General features: G+C 43.8%; 1 protein-coding gene across 1 annotated transcript in view; it reads left to right on the top strand.

Annotated features, from left to right (window-relative positions):
• The window catches only part of LOC308226923 (myosin-13-like), a 31,055-nt gene extending 12,428 nt beyond the window's left edge, over positions 1-18,627 (top strand). Inside the window, exons 11-41 of the mRNA XM_080629076.1 lie at positions 656-759; positions 840-978; positions 1,419-1,537; positions 1,737-1,886; positions 2,303-2,473; positions 3,115-3,424; positions 3,591-3,667; positions 4,722-4,809; positions 4,902-5,019; positions 5,332-5,455; positions 5,547-5,683; positions 5,759-6,014; positions 6,190-6,432; positions 6,769-6,945; positions 7,026-7,171; positions 7,258-7,348; positions 8,328-8,717; positions 8,826-8,952; positions 11,205-11,323; positions 11,823-12,019; positions 12,296-12,479; positions 12,709-12,874; positions 13,465-13,589; positions 13,780-14,088; positions 14,174-14,377; positions 14,501-14,626; positions 15,895-16,065; positions 16,158-16,262; positions 16,339-16,434; positions 16,558-16,695; positions 18,448-18,627. Of these exons, the coding sequence (XP_080485202.1) occupies positions 656-759; positions 840-978; positions 1,419-1,537; positions 1,737-1,886; positions 2,303-2,473; positions 3,115-3,424; positions 3,591-3,667; positions 4,722-4,809; positions 4,902-5,019; positions 5,332-5,455; positions 5,547-5,683; positions 5,759-6,014; positions 6,190-6,432; positions 6,769-6,945; positions 7,026-7,171; positions 7,258-7,348; positions 8,328-8,717; positions 8,826-8,952; positions 11,205-11,323; positions 11,823-12,019; positions 12,296-12,479; positions 12,709-12,874; positions 13,465-13,589; positions 13,780-14,088; positions 14,174-14,377; positions 14,501-14,626; positions 15,895-16,065; positions 16,158-16,262; positions 16,339-16,434; positions 16,558-16,695; positions 18,448-18,471 (4,931 nt within the window). The 3' untranslated portion in view covers positions 18,472-18,627. The remainder of the gene's footprint in view (positions 1-655; positions 760-839; positions 979-1,418; positions 1,538-1,736; positions 1,887-2,302; positions 2,474-3,114; positions 3,425-3,590; positions 3,668-4,721; positions 4,810-4,901; positions 5,020-5,331; positions 5,456-5,546; positions 5,684-5,758; positions 6,015-6,189; positions 6,433-6,768; positions 6,946-7,025; positions 7,172-7,257; positions 7,349-8,327; positions 8,718-8,825; positions 8,953-11,204; positions 11,324-11,822; positions 12,020-12,295; positions 12,480-12,708; positions 12,875-13,464; positions 13,590-13,779; positions 14,089-14,173; positions 14,378-14,500; positions 14,627-15,894; positions 16,066-16,157; positions 16,263-16,338; positions 16,435-16,557; positions 16,696-18,447) is intronic.
• Positions 18,628-19,147: the final 520 nt, after the last annotated feature.

Below are 19,147 nucleotides of genomic sequence, written 5' to 3'. Positions count from 1 at the left end.
ACTTCTCTTACTCTGCCGTAGGATTGGGGACTGAAAATACGTTGTGAATTTTGGCCTCAATTTGTGATACAAAACAGAGTAATGGGTTTAAACTTAAACAGGGGAAGTTCAGGTTGGATATAAGGAAGTTCTTCCCTGTGAGGGTGGTGAGGGGCTGGCACAGGTTGCCCAATGAAATGGTAAATGCTCCATCTCTAGCAGGTTGGACAGAGCCTTGGGTGACATGGTCTAGTGTGAAGCGTCCCTGCCAGTGACAGGGGGTTGGAACTGGATGATCTTAAGGTCCTTTCCAACCCAAACCATTCTGTGATTCTATGATTCTATGTCATATAAGAGAATAAGCATGTACGAGTCTCACCTAAAAGTATCTTTCTTAAAGCTGTTTATTTGGATGTCCCTTATTCCTTGTCTGCCAGTGCTGAATGTTCAGCTCCAGTTCAGAGCATATTGAACTGGTAGGACTGAGAAGCTGCCCAGGACTTTCTGCTCATCCAGTGGAAGGCAGATGAATGCCTTTACTCTGTCTTTCTTGTCTCTTAATAGAAAACCAAGAGCTTGGGGATGCAAAAGGAAAAAGAGCCTGTGAAACCTTGCTGAGCTGTTGTTCCATTTTCACTGCCATGATCTGGCTCTTACTCCTTCATTTGCCTTTCAGAGATGCTCCTCATCACATGCAACCCATATGACTACCCATTCATCAGCCAAGGGGAGATTTCTGTGGCCAGCATTGATGACCAGGAGGAGCTTGTTGCCACAGATGTGAGTACATTTAGCAAGGAGAGACAGTATCACTTTTACTATCACCACCACTATAACCAGCTGATCCCTCTGGTATGCAGGCCGCCATTGACATCTTGGGCTTCAGCCCTGATGAGAGAATGGGGATTTACAAGCTGACGGGGGCAATCCTACACTATGGAAACATGAAGTTCAGGCAGAAACCACGTGAGGAGCAGGCAGAGCCAGATGGCACAGAAGGTAAGACCTTCGTGGCTTGGAGAGGCTTACTTCCAACTGTTTTCATACTGGTTTTCCCTAGAAATGCAAGGACTCTTCTGGGAAAGAAGTTGTTCCTTGATGAAAATGAAAAGGAGGTCCAACCTTCAACCTACCACCCTGTAGAGTCACTTTCTATATGCACTTTACTCCCAGTGGCTCTGCTGAAGGACCCTGTGCTGGGACATGTTATGGTAGTGCTGCCCAGTTTCTGGTTACACATCCAGACTTGATCTGCTTGGGTGACATTGTGAAGTGACCTGAAGGGAAAAACACTGTTCATAGAATCATAGAATAGTTTGGGTTAGAAGGGACCTTCAAAGCTCACCTAGTCCAACCTCACTGCAATGAGCAGGGACATCTTCAACTAGGTCAGGTTGGTCCATCATCAGTACACTCACTGGTTTTGTGTTGTTTTACAGAGGCTGACAAAGCAGCATACCTGATGGGCCTGAACTCAGCAGACTTGCTGAAAGCTTTGTGCTATCCCCGAGTGAAAGTGGGAAATGACTATGTCATGAAGGGCCAAACAGTGCATCAGGTGGGTGTCAGGGAGCAGCAGGGAGCGCATTTCCCTAAGAGATGGGAGTGGATGCAGGTCACAGCTGAGGATGGTCAGGACATTAAGGCCTATGGTGCACTTTGTGGGCTGACAGCATCTTTGCATGGTGGAGGGCTGTTTTGCTCTGGTGGTGCACTAGCAGTGCCCTGACAGAGCTGTGTGAACCATATCCCTGCAGGTGCACCATGCAGTGAATGCCATTGCCAAATCAGTCTATGAGAAACTTTTCTTCTGGATGGTGATGCGCATCAACCAACAACTGGATACAAAGCTTCCAAGACAGCACTTTATTGGGGTCTTAGACATTGCTGGCTTTGAGATTTTTGAGGTTTGGTTTTGCACTCTTTTTAAATGCTTTTTTCTGCTTCTTTGACTTTTCTGACCTTTCCTCTCCCTTACCCCAGTGCAGCCCCCAAGAACAGGGCAAATCCATCTGAAATTACTTCTGCCTTTGTAGGTCCATCACCCACTACCTAAGAGAAAAGAAATGGCAGAAGCAAAGCTATGAAGCTGCCATCTCAATTCCCACAGCATCTGTATTTAGGGTCACCCAAAACCATCACCAGTGCAGACTATATCGACCATGTGCTGCACAGCACTTTTCCCCAGGACAACCCATGATATATTCTTTGCACTGTTACCAAAACCCTTCAGGGATATTCTGTCTGACCTTGCCTTGGTATCTCTGTGAACTAATTTATTTGGGTCAGCTTAACAGTATTAAAACATTTATTCAAATATTAGTTCAACAGCCTGGAGCAGCTGTGCATCAACTTCACCAATGAGAAACTGCAGCAGTTCTTCAACCACCACATGTTTGTGCTGGAGCAGGAGGAGTACAAGAAGGAAGGAATTGAATGGGAGTTCGTTGACTTTGGGATGGACCTGGCTGCCTGCATTGAGCTCATTGAGAAGGTGAGTTTCTCATGCAGTGTGTGCAATCACAGAGATCAGAACTGGAAGGGATCCTCAAGAGCATTTGCACCAAACGCCTTCAATGCCGTTTCTCTGTGAAGCTTCCAGGTCTCCTGACCTCCTCCCTTCCTTTAAACCTAACACTTGTGACTGCTCATCCACCAACTGGAAATGTATTCTGCCTTCTAAAAAGACACTGCTTTTTTTCCTCTGTTCTGTCTGTCTTACACACCATTAGAAGTTGTCATTCCATTGTCATATTTACCCCAGTTCTCTTCTGTCTTTGCATACTGGTTCCTCTTCAGGTTTTCCTCAGTTAAATTCAAATGTTAGAAAGCCTCATGTCTGACTGCTTTTTTGCACCTTTTGGATAAGGAAGTTGCTGCAGATAATCCAGGAAATTGCTGCACAGTTTTTGCTTGGCTTTCTTAGTTTTCCAGCCAATGTCTGGGTAGTTCAAAACCCTACTTATGAAAATTTGGTGCTTTTGAATATCTTATCAGTTGTTCATAAAAAACTTTGCTTCCCTGCTTTTCCCAAGTTAATTCTCCATAAAATACTTCCAGTACTTTAGCATTTCTTTACTCTATATTATTATAGCTTGAATTTATCTTATTTGAAAACGCCTTTTCTGTATTCAGCCCATGGGCATCTTCTCCATCCTGGAAGAGGAGTGCATGTTCCCCAAGGCAACTGACACCTCTTTCAAGAACAAGCTCTATGACCAGCACCTGGGCAAGTCCAGCAACTTCCAGAAGCCAAAGCCTACCAAAGGCAAGGTTGAGGCTCACTTCTCCCTGGTGCACTATGCTGGCACAGTGGACTACAACATCACTGGCTGGCTTGAGAAGAACAAAGACCCTCTGAATGAAACAGTCATTGGGTTGTACCAGAAATCATCTATGAAAATTTTATGCAATCTTTATGCTGATTTTGCTTCCACAGATGAAGGTAAGATCAGAGAATCATGTCTCCTGTCTGGTGTTTCCAACTGTATCACCTGACTTGAATCAGTGTTACGTCAGTATTCATGCTCTATGTATTAGATGCACAATTTTAGTGCTGTCAAAGGGATCTACAGCAGTACCTCAGTTGGGACTGTCATCTCATTTTCCAGCTGAAGGTGGTGGGATTAAGAAGAAAGGAACCAAGAAAAAGGGCTCTTCCTTCCAAACTGTCTCTGTACTCTTTCGGGTAGGTGTGTTCTCTGGCACAGCTTGAGCCAGCTGCAGAAAACACTGAGAAGGCAGTTTTGCCAGACCTTCTGCACTAGGTCACCATTTCATCCTTCTCTGTTGCCATACAATGCTGTGGAATGTTACCTTTGGGATCTGGTAAAGGTTAGTTTGAATTCTGCTTTGCTGATGAGGTCCAGTGGTGGAGAAGGGAATTCATGTGCTTTGATCAGGTTCCACAGTTTCAAGACAGCCCAAAGGCTGTTTTGGCTTTGGTGCCAAAACAGTTTGGTTTTTGGTGTTAATACCTTTGGTGATAACATCCTGCCCTTATCTGGCTGCAACTGGCTTCTTCCAGGATGTGCCTCTTTGAGTACAGGATGTTGTATGGCAATCAGTGCCTTGTAGTCAGTGTGAGCAACACAACTTACATGTTGCAGCTCCTTGATGTTGTTGTGACATGTGTATTCCGGGGACAGGAGGAGGTTCAGCCCTTCCTGGCAGGATGATGAGTGCTGCATCCCACTGGCAGTGACATGGGCCACATATCATTATTGCATGAGATAATTAAAGAAATGCAATGCTCACAAAAACTATGCTGCAGAGCAGATGACTTGATGTCATAGACAGACGTTGATTTTGTGGCTCAATTTTCTTTTCAATACACATAACTAATACATATATCTATATATACATATATCTCTATATATATCTAACAGAACCAACAAATGAACCCATCAATTAATTCGATCAAAAGTTTGTTTGATCAAGAAAGACCACTGTTGGTATACCAGAATATCGTGCATTTCTTTCCATCCTTCTCCTGTTTTAATAGCTCTTATGATTAGCTTCTAACCACTAAGGACATCTTTTCATTTTAAGACAGGAGGCAAGTTTATGACTTGTATCCACTGTTAGTAGCTATTTACTGTGCTGATGCCTGTATGGGATTGTAGAATATTCACTAGAATAGTAAGAAAAAAATTGTGAAGTTTCATTTTCTATCAGAGTCAAATTATACTGAGATATATCTTGAAGTAAGATAGAGATTGCAAATTATCTCTTTTTCACAGGAAAACCTAAATAAGCTGATGTCCAACTTGCGAACAACCCATCCTCATTTTGTGCGTTGTATCATTCCCAATGAAACAAAGACCCCAGGTAATTCACACAACAAAGATGAGAAACTGGCAGGAAGATCAATTAACCAATGCTAGAAAAGTCAGTCTTATTCCCATGATGTTCTGTGCCAGGCCTGATGGATCACAAGCTTGTTCTGCACCAGCTGAGATGTAACGGTGTCCTGGAAGGCATTCGAATCTGCAGGAAAGGATTTCCTAACAAGATACTATATGGGGATTTTAAACAAAGGTCTGTAACATCATTCTTGTGTTTGCATTGAGGCCAATTCATCTGAGAGAAGAGACTTGCTAAACTTGCTAGGCTTGCTAAAGTCAATGATATAGTTCTTAGGAAAAGAGTGTTTTGTTATTTAACAACTATGGAAAGTATAAAGACACATCTAATACTGATCTGACCTGCTTCTTACTGGTCCGCTCTTGAAGGCTGGAGGTGAGAGTCAGCCTCAGCCTTCCTCTGAACCTTCAAAGTGAGAGCTGTTCTTGGAGCATCCTGTGCCCTACCAGGAGACTGATGGTTAAGCTTTTCCCTTCATTTTGTCAGATACCGCCTTCTGAACACTGCTGTCATTCCAGAAAGACAGTTTATGGATAACAAGAAGGCGTGTGAGAAGTTGCTGTCTTCCATTGAGATAGATCATACTCAATACAAATTTGGACACACTAAAGTAAATACTTTTTTCTTCCCCACAATGTAAAATCATTCACTGCATTCAAATAGAAGCCCAGCAATGACTGATCTCTGTTCTTTCCTTGCAGGTGTTCTTCAAGGCAGGTTTGCTGGGTGTCCTAGAAGAGATGCGAGATGATTGCTTAGGAAAACTCATCACACAGACACAGGCTTTATGCAGGGGATACCTCAGGAGGCTTGAATTGAAAAGAATGGTGGACCATAGGTGTGTGTCTTCTGTGAGGTCTGCTTTCTCAAGATGTGCTTTTTTCACAGTACTGATGGATCGCTTTGATTTCAGGGAGTCCATCTTCTGCATCCAGTACAACATCCGTGCATTCATGAATGTCAAGCACTGGCCCTGGATGAAGCTGTACTTCAAGCTAAAACCCCTTTTGAAAAGTGTGGAAACTGAGAAAGAAATGGCCATGATGAAGGAAAAGTTTAAGAGAACAAAAGAAGAACTGGCTAAATCAGAAACCAAGAGGAACGAACTGGAACTAAAAATGGTGACTCTGGTGCAAGAGAAAAAGGCTCTGCAGCTGCAAGTACAGACTGTAAGTAATTCAAGACCATTTTTGGCTCCTCAATTACATGAGTTTTGTCTGAGTGTTCAGGAAGGGGCTGAATGGAAATTGTGTTATTTCATGTCCCAGTTGCACAATGAGCACATGGTTTCTGTGTCAGTTCCGATGTGTGACAATGAAACACGTATCTGTTTTCTGTAAAAAGGAAAATGAAAATCTGGCTGATGCTGAAGAAAGATGTGACCAGGTGATCAAAGCCAAATTCCAGCTGGAAGCAAGAATAAAGGAGGTAATGGAAAAGCTGGAGGATGAAGAAGGGATAAATGCTGATCTAGCAGCCAGAAAGAGGAAACTGGAGGATGAATGTTCAGAACTGAAGAAGGATATTGATGACCTTGAGTTAACATTGGCTAAAGCTGAAAAAGAAAAGCATGCCACAGAAAACAAGGTACTTTCTATTTCTGCTATTTACACGTTTATTAATAGTTGCTATGTCTGTAGATAGGATGTGGAGGTGCAGTCAACTTGAACAATAACATGATCTGTGGGCCTGGTGCAGAATTTGGTCATCTTTGTTGCGCAGAAAAACCAACCTGTGAGCATGCAATAAAGCATTAAAATGCAAGTTGAGTTGCTTTGTGGCTTCAGAAGGGTAATATATAAGCAGAAAGGCTGTATAGTTTGACCATGTAGTCTAGCAATGAGTTTATTGCCTTTGTGTGATCACTAGCCTGTGGAAAAGCCAAAATTATTACTGACCTTCAAGTATTTTGCCTTACAATAGGTTAAAAATCTAACTGAAGAAATGACAGGTTTAGATGAGACTGTTGTGAAGTTAGACAAGGAGAAGAAGGGCCTACAAGAAGCCCATCAGCAGGCACTGGATGACCTGCAAATTGAGGAGGACAAAGTTAATACTCTCACCAAAGCCAGGATCAAGCTGGAGCAACAAGTGAACAATGTAAGCACGTTCAGCACAAGGAGAAGGGGCAGATTCTTCAGTTGTGCCATCAGCCATCCTTATACGTGTTCACGTTACAGGTTGAAGAATCTTTTGAACAAGAAAGAAAAGTTTGCACGGACCTTGAACGAACAAAGAGAAAGCTTGAAGGAGACTTGAAACTTGCCCAGGAAACCACAGTGGAGCTGGAGAATGATAAACACCACTTAGATGAAAAATTGAGGAAGTATGATTAAGAAATAGCAACAAATTTATCATTTGGCTTTTCTCTGGACCTATTTGCTCTTTATTAAAAGAACATTTCCTTCACAGGAAAGACTTGGAATTTAACGAGATGCAAAATAAAATTGAGGAACAGCAGAGTTCAGGTATTCAGCTGCAGAAGAAGGTCAGAGAATTGCAGGCAAGAGACTTTATGGACCTACTTTTTTTGCTTGTTTAAGCTGCAGTAGCCTGAAAAATGCTTGTCCATGGTTGGTAGTGTAAAATCTATGGCTTAGCCACAGTAGTTGCCTCAATACACTGTAATAATTTTCTCCACAGAAGTGAGGTGGGTTGGCCCTGGCTGGGCACCAGGTGACCACCAAAGCTGCTCTATCACTGCCCTCCTCAGCTGAACGGGGAGAGAAAACCCAGTGAAGGCCCATGGGTCAAGCTAAGGACAGGGAGAGATCACTCAGCAGTTATCATCATGGGCAAAACAGACTCAACTTGGGGAAATCGGTTTCATTTATTACCAATCAGATCAGAGTAGGGTAATGAGAAATAAACCCAAATCTCAAACATCTTCCCCCCACCCCTCCCTTCGTCCCAGGCTCAACTTTACTCCAATTTTCTCTACCTTCTCTGCCCCAGCAGTGCAGGGGCACAGGGAATGGGGCTCCTGGTCAGTTCATCCCACACTGCCTCTGCCACTCCTTCCTCCTCAGGGGAGGACTCCCCTGCTCCAGCATGGGGTCCCTCCCATAGGAAACAGTCCTCCATGGACTCCTCCAGCACGGGACCTTCCATGGGCTGCAGTTCTTCACCAACTGCTCCAGGGTGGATCCCTTCCATGAGGTGCATCCTTCAGGATCAGACTCCTCCAGTGTGGGCCCCCCACAGGGTCACAAGTCCTGCAACAAAGCTGTTCCAGCATGGGCTCCTCTCTCCATGGGGCCACAGGTCCTTCCAGGAGCCTGCTCCAGCATGGACTTCCCACAGGGTCACAGCCTCCTTTGGGCATCCCCCTGCTCCATCATGGGGTCCTCCATGGGCTGCAGGTGCTTACAGCCTCCAAAACAATGGCCTTGGTATTCTACTATGACAATTATGTGTTAAACTAAGCACTGAATTGTCTGTTCCCTTACTCATTCCTGATGTGCTGTTTCCTCATTATACAGACCCGTGTGGCAGAGCTGGAAGAGGAGACCATAAGTGAGAAGGCAATGCGGGCGAAGGCCGAGAAGCATTGTCATGAGCTGTCGAATGAACTTGAGGGAATCAGTCAAAGGCTTGAAGAGGCTGCAGGAGCCACCAGTGCTCGAAGTGACCTCAACAAGAAGCGTGAGGCCGAGTTCCAGAAGATGCGTCGTGACCTCGAAGAGGCCACGCTGCAGCACGAAGCCACGGCTGCTGCCCTGCGCAAGAAGCACGCGGACAGCACCGCTGAGCTTGGGGAGCAGATCGACAACCTGCAGCGAGTGAAGCAGAAGCTGGAGAAGGAGAAGAGTGAGCTGAAGATGGAGATCGACAGCTTGGCCAGTAGTACAGAGACCATTACTAAGTCCAAGGTGTTCCTTTATAAGTTAAATACTTGCATTAGCTTCATTTCTGTCTGGTGGGAGGTTGATGCATTACAAACACACATACACAAATTCCACTTCCTTACTCCCTTTCAGGCTCATCTGGAAAAAATGTACCGCACTCTGGAAGACCAGATGCGAGATATGAAAGCCAAATTTGAGGAAAACCAGAGAAACATGAATGAGATGGTGATCCAAAAAGCTCAGCTTCAGACAGAGTCTGGTAAGGAAGGCACAAAGATCTGCTGAGGGCATATTTTTTCCCATGCCCTCTAATGTGTACTGTGAGTGAGACTTGTTGTACCCAAGGTGCACGTTCTACTTCCAGACTCACTGGTACAGGCACGGACAGCATGAGAAATAAATCCAAGGCAGTGAGTCCATGAGTGACATTTTAAAGTTCATATGCCAATTGCAACCATTCTTTGCTTAGGTGACTAATTCCTAGAATGATGTGACACAGCTGATTCCATGCAGAGGCACTGGGAATTCAGGACTGTCCAAAATGACTTGAATAACCTGTTAGAACTGCAGTTACTCCACCAAGAGTGCACGTAATCACTGTGTGCACAGTACCTCTGTGTGTGCTACCCTCATGAAGCTTGTAACTGTTCCCACACAGACTTGTTGCAACAGTGGGTGTGATGAGCATGAATGCTCTTTGGTCTGGTTGACTGCAACGTCAGGCATCTCAAATTAAAATGCCACTGAATTGACTTAAACTAACCTGAATTTTTGGGGTTTTACACAACAGCAGGTCAGGGAGTGCTGACATTTGCTGTTCTAGCAGCTGAAGCACAGAGCTACACCTGCCATGGAGCTCCTTTTTATGTGAATTCATATGGATTTATGTGAATGAGCTCTATAGCCACATCTGTATGTGGATGGTAATACAGTTACAAGGGAACAGCATGCCAAAGAGGGCGTTGCATGTGAAAGTCTCCCAAAATCTGGTAATCTCTGGAGGCTAGTAGTCCTGATGAATCCACAAGAGCTGCCAAGTGTAGAACACTAAGACCTGTCAAACCAGCCCAAAGCCACTGGCAAACAGCATCAACAGCATCAACAGTAGGTTCTATAACTGCGACCACATCCAGGAGGATGGTGGCTGCTGTATGCAAAGACTACAGCATTAAATGTACCACTTGATGAAACCAGGAGCCCCTTAGGGTCTTTTTGACTAAGACTGCTTCTGAGCAAAGAGCTGGGTTTGGCCTTCAGGTATTGCTCCTACTAGAGGCATATGAGTGAATGTGTGTGAGAGTGAGCTGTGAAGAAATGCATACCTGTGCTGTGTTCAGAGTTGCCTGGCATTAACCGCTCGAGGCTAATAATTGTAGTGACTTTATTAATAAAAGGTGTTCAACTAGCTATTGGTTGTGATCTGTGACTCCCACATCTCCATCCCTTAACAGAGAAAAGGGCATTTAAACATCTTCTGGTGGAGAATGTCATGTGGGATACACAGACTATAACCACATTCTTCCTTCTTTTCTTCTGTGCGACCTTTCTGAAGTGAGCATGCTTACAAGATGATGCTATAGATCTGATCAGTTTGTTGTAATGTCATTGTGCATAGTGCTCTAGGGGAATCTTATAACAAAATGGAAAGCTTGTCAAAACCCTAAATTGGCTCAGAAGTCTGAAAAAGACAATTTTAGAGGGCTACAAGCAGACCCAAGAATTCTAGGGGTGGCAGCATGGGCTATACCTCTCCAAGAAAGGAGATGTTACTTCAGCCCACAGGACAGAAGGTGATGTAGAATAAATGTTTTCCAGTTCTTGTAAAGCTTATGAAGTGAAACTTTAGGATATGTAAAATCATAGAATGGTTTGGGTTGGAAAGGACCTTAAGATGATCTAGTTCCAACCGCCACACGCCTCACACTAGACAATCCTGTTGATGGAGCACAGGTAGCTCTGGTCCTCTGGCAGCAGCAGTGATGAATCAGGTTCCTTGTAGCATTGAGTGCCCAAATGCACTGCACTGTATATTGCAAATGCCTGTGTGGGGAAAAAAAAATAGGCAAACCTATCTGGAATCAGTTGCGGAGATAGTACAGGATATTACTAAGCAGGTTTGAAACCCTATAGAAATTCAGTAGTACGCACTTGAATAGTTAAAGCTGAGAGAGTTGTGGGTTAAACATGCATATATGGAAGTCTGAATGAACAGTAAAGCTCATGACTGAAGCAGAATAGGGGTAATATTGAAGGAGATAAGTGTCAGTTACATCTATCTCATAGTTTCATTACTAAACCCTGCATTACTCTGAGGATAAAGATGACATGGTAAAACATATGCCATGAGAATGGTAAAAGTATATATGTAAAGGTAACAAGTGATCAGATAAAGATGTAATGTGTGATTTCACTTGTCTGTTACTGATTATTGTTATGCATTATTATATATTATACCTGTTTTCAGAATGTTTAATCCTGACAGGACTGGAAACTTGTCTTCTCCTGTCACAGGTGAACTGAGCCGTCAACTCGAAGAGAAGGAAACCATAACTGTGCAGCTGGCCAGGAGCAAGCAGGCAATTGCACAGCAAATAGAAGAGCTGAAGAGGCAGCTAGAGGAAGAGAGCAAGGTAGTGCTGACCACTGAGCACATGCTAAGGCTTCAAAATGAATCAGGGCCTCAGTTCACTTAAAAAACACTTCTGGAAGTTTGTAAGTAACTTTGCCTACAGTCTAACCCAATAAAGTTACCCCTGGGCAGGATGTGTAGAGGGAGCACGGTGTTTAAGTGCTTTGCTGAGGATGTCCCTGACATGTGAAAAGTGGTTTCAGTTTTGGTGAATTTTTTTAACTTTAAAGCAATGGTCGATGTGATTTCTTTTGCTTCTGTAGCCCCAGGGAAGAAAAGCTACAGCATATGCCAAGGTGAAAGCACCACCCTTGGTCTTTGTCGGTGGTAGAGCTGAGAAAACTTGGTTGCAGCTGAAGATAGCTGCCTGAACGCTTAGAAAGCTCTGGCCCTTTGTCTTCTGCCCAAGCTGCAGTGACCGTATCTTCAGCGTGCATGGTGAGGGTGTCACCTGCTGGTCACAGCTAACATACGTACATGCTATTATGGGTAACTTTTAGGCCAAGAACGCGCTGGCCCATGCCTTGCAGTCTGCTCGCCACGACTGTGACTTGCTCCGGGAACAGTATGAGGAGGAACAGGAAGCCAAGGCAGAGCTGCAGCGTGCCCTGTCCAAGGCCAACAGCGAAGTGGCCCAGTGGAGAACCAAATATGAGACGGACGCTATTCAGCGCACGGAGGAGCTGGAGGAGGCCAAGTACGTGGTAGCTGAACTGAGCTGTCCAGAGGTTATGTACATTGTGCAGAACATAGACCTACTTTTAGTAGCCTGGCCTAAATTATTCTATTGGGGTTTGTATAGGCACTTAATGAAAACAATTACTTCTGATACTGTACTCAGGAAATTATGTTCATAACTATAATGTTGGAACTAGATGATTTTAAGGTCCTTTCCAACTCTAACCATTCTATGATTCTATGATAATACAATGATTTTCTGAATCATATGCTTGTTTTCTTTATGTTCCTTAAGGAAAAAGCTCTGTCAGCGTCTCCAGGAAGCAGGGCAGCAGGCAGAGACTGTGAATTCAAAGTGTACCTCCTTGGAGAAGATTAACTTGAAGTTGCAGGGGGAAGTGGAGGATCTGACAGTGGACAGAGAGAGAGCAAACACTTTGGCTGCTGCCCTTAACAGGAAACAGCAGAACTTTGATAAGGTGAGGAGGGAGCACAGTATCTTTTAAGTCTAGCCTTTCTAGAAGGCCAAACTAATACTCCTCACTTAAGTCAGTACTGAAATCAAGTTGAGACTAAATTAGAAGCTCCTCTAGAGCATGGCAATGGGGATTTGCTTGTTTTCAGAGACTGTAGTGTTTATCTAGTACAGAAAATAACCACAAATAACATTTTCTGTACTAGCAGGAAATGAAACACAATGTCTTTCAGGTCATGGCAGAATGGAAGGGGAAGTATGAGGAGAGCCAGCTGGAGCGGGAAGCTCTCTCTAAAGAATCACGCTCACTAAACACAGAGCTTTTCAAAGTGAAAAACGCCTATGAGGAAACCTTAGATCAGCTTGAAATGATCAAACGGGAGAACAAGGCTCTCAAACGTAAGTGTTTGGCTCTGGTTTCCCATTAGCTGTCCACAGTCCTACCACTGCAAGCTGTGCTCTACAAGTGTGCTCGTGGCTGCCAGAGGTACACTAAGTTACAGGACTCTCTCATTGCTATTCTCTCTATTTTAATGGAGAATATAAATGTCTCACCAAAAGGTGTTGAGCAAGTAAGAGAAGTGATTAAGCAAATAAAACCAATATCCTGGCTCTCCATTATCTACTGCAGAGACATAAGATCAAGGGCATTTAGGTGCTGCTCCCAGGTAAGGATGGTGCCCTCAAGAGGCTGTGCAGCTTTGTGGAAGTGGATTTTACAGATGAACTGTGAATATATAACAACAAGACCCCGATGGCGTACCCAGAGACATAAACACATACAGATATCTTCCAGTGTAAGGAGGGCTATGAAACCACACTGATGCCCCTGTGTCTATGTTGTTGTGCAAGAAATGGCTGTATCTGGTTTTATCTGTACATGTGTATAGAACTGTGTACACATGTACATCTGTGTGTTGAACACAGTCACAAAGCAGAGAGTTCAGCTTCTCTGGCTGCCCCAGGCTGATGTCATTCTTATCTCACAGAGGAAATAGCTGATCTGACTGAACACATTACTGAAAATGGCAAAATGATTGGAGACCTCGAGAAAGCCAAAAAGCAAGCTGAAGTAGAAAAATCTGAGCTGCGATTAGCTCTGGAGGAAGCAGAGGTGAGTTAGTTTAAATATTCCTGGGAAAAGCAGACAGCAGCCTGAAGAGCTTTCTGTTCTCTTTCCTGGGCAGTGGCTATGTGTGAGGTTGATTACCACAAACTGGGAGTTTGTGTAAGTCACTGAGTACCATCACAACGATGGTGTTCTCTGAACTGTTACTTTTGTGTTTGGTTTTCACCATTTAAAGGCAACTCTTGAGCATGAAGAGGTGAAAATTCTTGGCATCAACCAAGAACTGACTCAGATTAAATCAGAAATCAGCAGAAAGATTGCTGAGAAAGATGAGGAGATCAGCCAGTTAAAAAAGAACAATCAAAGGACTGTGGAGACAATGCAGGGTGTTTTGGATGCTGAGATCAGGAGCAGAAGTGAATCCTTAAGGCTGAAGAAGAAGATGGAGGGAGACCTGAATGAAATGGAGATCCAGCTGAGCCATGCCAACCGCCAGGCTGCCGAGGCACAGAAACACCTGCAAAGCATCCAGGGAGTTCTCAAGGTCCTGGTCTACCTTTCAGGTTGATTCATTTGGAAGCACAGTGTCCAAGAAATTCATTAGGACAAAATTGGCTCTTCATATTTAGGATACACAGCGGCAGTTGGACGATGCTCTGAGGACACAGGAGGACCTGAAGGAGCAGGTGGCCATGGTGGAGCGCAGAGCAAACCTGTTGCAGGCTGAAGTTGAGGAGCTACGGGCAGCCCTGGAGCAGACGGAGCGGTCCAGGAAATTGGCTGAGCAGGAGCTTCTGGATGCCACTGAACGTGTGCAGCTCCTCCATACCCAGGTGTTTACTTTGCTAAGGAAGACATATTTTGGGGGTCTAGAAATTCATAAAGTAATAGTAATTCATGGTCTCACTGTGTAAGAGACCAAATACAAACACTTAAAGCCTCTTTCTCCCTTATAGAATACCAGCCTTCATAATACAAAGAAGAAGCTTGAAGCTGATATGGCACAAATCCAAACTGAGGTGGAAAATATTACTGATGAAGCAAAAAATGCTGAAGAAAGAGCAAAGAAGGCAATCACAGATGTGAGGATGTTACTGTGCTTTTCTCTTTGAATTTTCGGGGCTTCCCAATGGCATTGCTGCAGGGAGTTAATGTAAATGCTCTTGCCACAAGTTGGACAGAGAAAAACCAGTCTGTGGGCCTGGTTGAAGAGGCCCTCAGAGGAGGATGAGAACAGCAGGGAACTTGTCCTGCTGACAGATGAGTTCTTGGGGCTGTTGTCATCGTAATGAACTAAACGCACATTTAGTCAGTCTAAACCAGATTTGTCTAGTGCTGCATGAGAATGTCAACCACAAAATAACCTTGCAGTATTGAAACCAGTAAAGTGGGTAATGACTTTAAAAATTTATCTTTTCCAAATCCTATTGAAGAACTTTTCAACTGAGAATTGTGAATTTCCATTCAAAACTGGTCCTACATGCTCCTTTGAAAGGCCAGTGAATTCCAGCCAGGAAATAGAGCTGGTACCCAGCCTGCTGATGATTTTTGATGCATAGGATCAAACCAAAATCTTAACACTTAAAAACATTATTTAGAGTTAAAATAGAATGAAAACTTCTCCATTTGCTAATGAAAAATCATTTTTATTCTCTTTTAATTAAACAGAAAATAGAACATTGTAATGAATTAGACACATACATGTAACATATCAAATTTAAATATCATTATTTCATTCTCACAGTTTTCAATTTAGACTTTTTAATATATTTTGCTGCCAAAGCAATTTGCTGAATTTTACATTATTTGTAAGTAACATTACTCAGTATTTCACCAAAACACTTCATTTGATCCTGTGGAATCAAATGTTTGAGAGCAAAATATATCCTAGTTTTGTCTTAAATAACATAGCTGGTTTTAAACTGTTTTCTGCACTGTAACACTGTCATCCAGGCCATCGTGGGAATAACACGGCATGCGCTAAGGCACAACACAGAGACTCCATCACATTGCACGTGTGTTATGCAGAGAAGCCTCTCAGCTATGCCATGTACTGCTCCCAAGCTTTGCTGCGGCTGTTGCTCTACCACAGGGCACCTCTGTGTCAGTGAAGGTCACAGTAATGACCCTACACTGGGATGGAGCATTTACCCTTTCTTTGTTCCAAGCTCTGCTTGTGCAGTGAGGCAGATTTTTTCCTATTCTTTTTCCTGCTATTTCTGCCACTGTCATGTCACAAAGCAGGAAATGTGGCAGGATCATTAGGAACTGGTAACACATCCTCGGATGGTACACAGCGTGCACTGTTCTTTCACATGCTTCCAGTTTCTTGTGTCATCTTCCTTCCAAGGCAGCCATGATGGCAGAAGAGCTGAAGAAGGAGCAGGACACCAGCTCCCACCTGGAAAGGATGAAGAGGAACCTGGACCAGATGGTGAAGAACCTGCAGCACCGTCTGGATGAGGCTGAGCAGTTGGCACTGAAGGGAGGAAAGAAACAGCTCTTGAAGACGGAGGCCAGGGTGGGTGCCAGTGCTGAACAATGGTGTCAAAGATGCCTTTCTTCTCTAAGTTTTATGTGAGGGCTCAAGCCAACTGTCGGTTAATTCACCAGATCCGGGAGTTAGAAGCTGAGCTGGAAGAAGAACAAAAACGATCTGCAGAGACTATGAAAAACATCCGCAAATACGAACGGCGTGTCAAAGAGCTGACTTTCCAGGTGGGTGTAAAGAGAAAGCAATTCTCCTGATCTTTTATCTCCCAAGGATGCATAATTGCATATTCTCTTTCTACAGAATGAAGAACACAGGAAGAACATGATGAGGTTACAAGATCTGGTAGACAAACTGCAGATGAAAATCAAATCCTACAAAAGTCAAGCTGAGGAAGCTGTGAGTCACTAAATGAAGCAAAAACTTATTCAGCATTTTCTAGGACTGTCAGTTTAAAAGTTATCTCTGTGTGCCAGCATGTTGTCAGGGGGATTTTTAATTCCTTTTGTTTTGCCATTTCAGGATGAGCAAGCCAATACCAATCTCTCCAAATTCAGAAAAGCACAGCACAAACTGGAAGAGGCTGAGGAAAGGGCAGATATTGCTGAAAGCCAAGTAAACAAGCTCAGAGTTAAAACCCAAGCAGTCCCTTCTGCAAAGGTAAACCGTTATTGCAGGAGGCAGGTTATGCAGTCTGTACTGTTTGCTCAAGCAAGTCAAGCAGTAGATTTGTACCTTGCTGGTGGACATAGCCATCACTCAGAAAGCAGTGTTCTGGAAGGAGTGGGCTTTGAAGAAAGGCTGAGAGGACTGAAGTTGTTCAGCCTGGTGAAGAGAAGGCTCTGAGAAGACCTTATTCTGGCCTTTCAGTGTATAAAGGGGGCTTATACAAGAGACAAATACTTTTTACCAAAGCCTCTAATGACAGGAGGCAATGGTTTTAAACTGAAAGAGAGGAGATTTAGGTTGGACATAAGAAACATTTTACAATGAGAGTGGTGGGACACTGAACAGGTTGCCCAGAAAAATAGTGGATACTTCATCATTGGAAGTATTCAAGCTCAGGCTGGATAGGGCTTTGGGCAGCCCGATCTATTGAAAATGTCCCTGTCCATGGCAGGAGTTCTGAACTAGATGATGCTTGAAGGTCCCTTCCAACCCAAACAATTCTGAGCTACTATGATTCTGTGAGTAGCACTTCAGGCTCTGGTGGCTGAAGGCTCATGAGCCTTCTGGCTAGTTTCATCCAATTTGTTTCAGATTTAAGAAGTGACTTCATAAAGTGACAGTATTGAGAGCCAACCTAATTCTGAGTATCCCTAAAATAACTGTCCTGTGATCCTTAAGCAGAATTAATGTTCTGATTAAGTAATATGCAGCAGCAGTGTCCTTAGCTCAACTTCCTGGGCAGTCGTCTATCTCCAGCCCAAGAGTGGTTGGTACAAAATCCAGAGCCTGTTTTTCCTAGTGTGATCTGAGCAGGTGTAACACCTTTTGACTGCACATATCTAGGAAATGGAGAACCTTGGCTCCAGGCTGCCTTCTGCTTCCTCACAGCATCTTCTTACTCATACCGCATTTTAACTCAAGAGAGATGCTATGGAAGACATGCTTTCTCTTGAAGGCTCTGTCCTGACACACGATAGCCAATGTTGGTTCTACCAGAGAATGGTGTGCACCTTTCAGTGAATCCCTTAATGTGATGCTCCAGTAAAAGGCTCTGATGACTCAGTGCTTATAAGGTTATCTCACCAAGACCCCAGGGGAAGCACTTGGAAAGCTGAGTCCAGTCCTGAACAAAGTTTACAGACATGAGATTACCTTATAGAAGGAATGCTGAATCTCTAGTTGAATTGAAAGCCTGACAGGGGCAAGATTTCAGATATCTCCTATTGGGTATCCCCAGGTAAAGGCAGGTTGAACCTAGTGAGTATGGGTGACTCTCTCTGCAATATACTATAATTTTATATCCTGCTTTGATTCTGTGCAGTATATAGGGAGCCTGGGCACCTGGCTTAAGTTTTGGATTCTGCTATGGGAGGCCTAAAAATTAAGGATTGTAATGCCTAAATCTTGTAATAGATCTGGTGGATCAATACCTCCTTTTGCTCCTTTCTATCCTTTGCATTCACTTTTGGAAATGCCGGGATACATCTTGTTCCAGAGGATGGGGGTGCAGTGCTGGAGCACTGCAACAGTAAAGTTGCACTTTAGAAAAGCCAGCGTTTCTCCATTTCAACCCACTAGTCTGCCAGCATGACATCAAGTGATGTGTGGTCTTCAGGGTTACACCACTACATTGACCTGGGCTCTGGTTGCATATCCTAGCTGGATGGTGCATTGAGACAGATAATTTTGGGGACCAAATGACTTATCTTAATGTGTGGACTAAACAAAGTTTCTCCTTTCCAGGTAGTGTTCAGAAGAGAAAAATGAGCTTCCTCTGGGATAACCAGAACTTACACAAAGCATCTTCCCAGCTGTGGATTTGCAGTAGCTAGAGCTACGCTGGTAGGAGGAAATCTTCCACTTGCTTACAGACACAAACATTTTCTGCCACTCTGCTGCTGTACCAGTGTTAATAAAGTAGATACCTGCAACTTCAGATGCTCCAAATGCTGATGTTCATATGAGAGTAATTTTCTTTCTAAGCTAAGGGTTCAAGTCCCACTGCTTCTCTGACCATATGTGAGCAATTTTGTCCTGACCTTTAAATCTAGGTATTTGACAGGCTCCCTCCGTACCTTCTGCCTGAAAGCAGATATCCCGACCTTGTCAAATGAAGCTGAGAATAAACTACTGTCAGAGCAGATGTGGTATGTCAAACATGGAGTTTGAACAGAGTTACAGCATTCCTGCTTAGCTTCACTGCTGTATCTGTTCATGGGAGAACGACTGGTCCAGCCTGTGAACCAACAGCCATCTATGTGCATTACAAATTAAGTATTTCTGTTCCCCTTGTAGTCAATCTGCATTTCAGAAAGTTGCCCCACTTCTGAGCTATCCAGTGTTGCAGCTCTAAGCAGATGAGGACTTGAACCTCAGTGTCTCACATAGTTGTTAAGCTGTAAATAGTTATCAACTGGTCTATAATAATAGCAGCAAAATCTGA

Source organism: Psittacula echo (genome assembly GCF_963264785.1).
Source record: "Psittacula echo genome assembly, chromosome: 14".
NCBI classification, from domain to species: Eukaryota; Metazoa; Chordata; class Aves; order Psittaciformes; family Psittacidae; genus Psittacula; species Psittacula echo.
The sequence above is the reverse complement of the archived record's forward strand: the minus strand, read 5'-3'. Positions and strand labels throughout refer to the sequence as shown.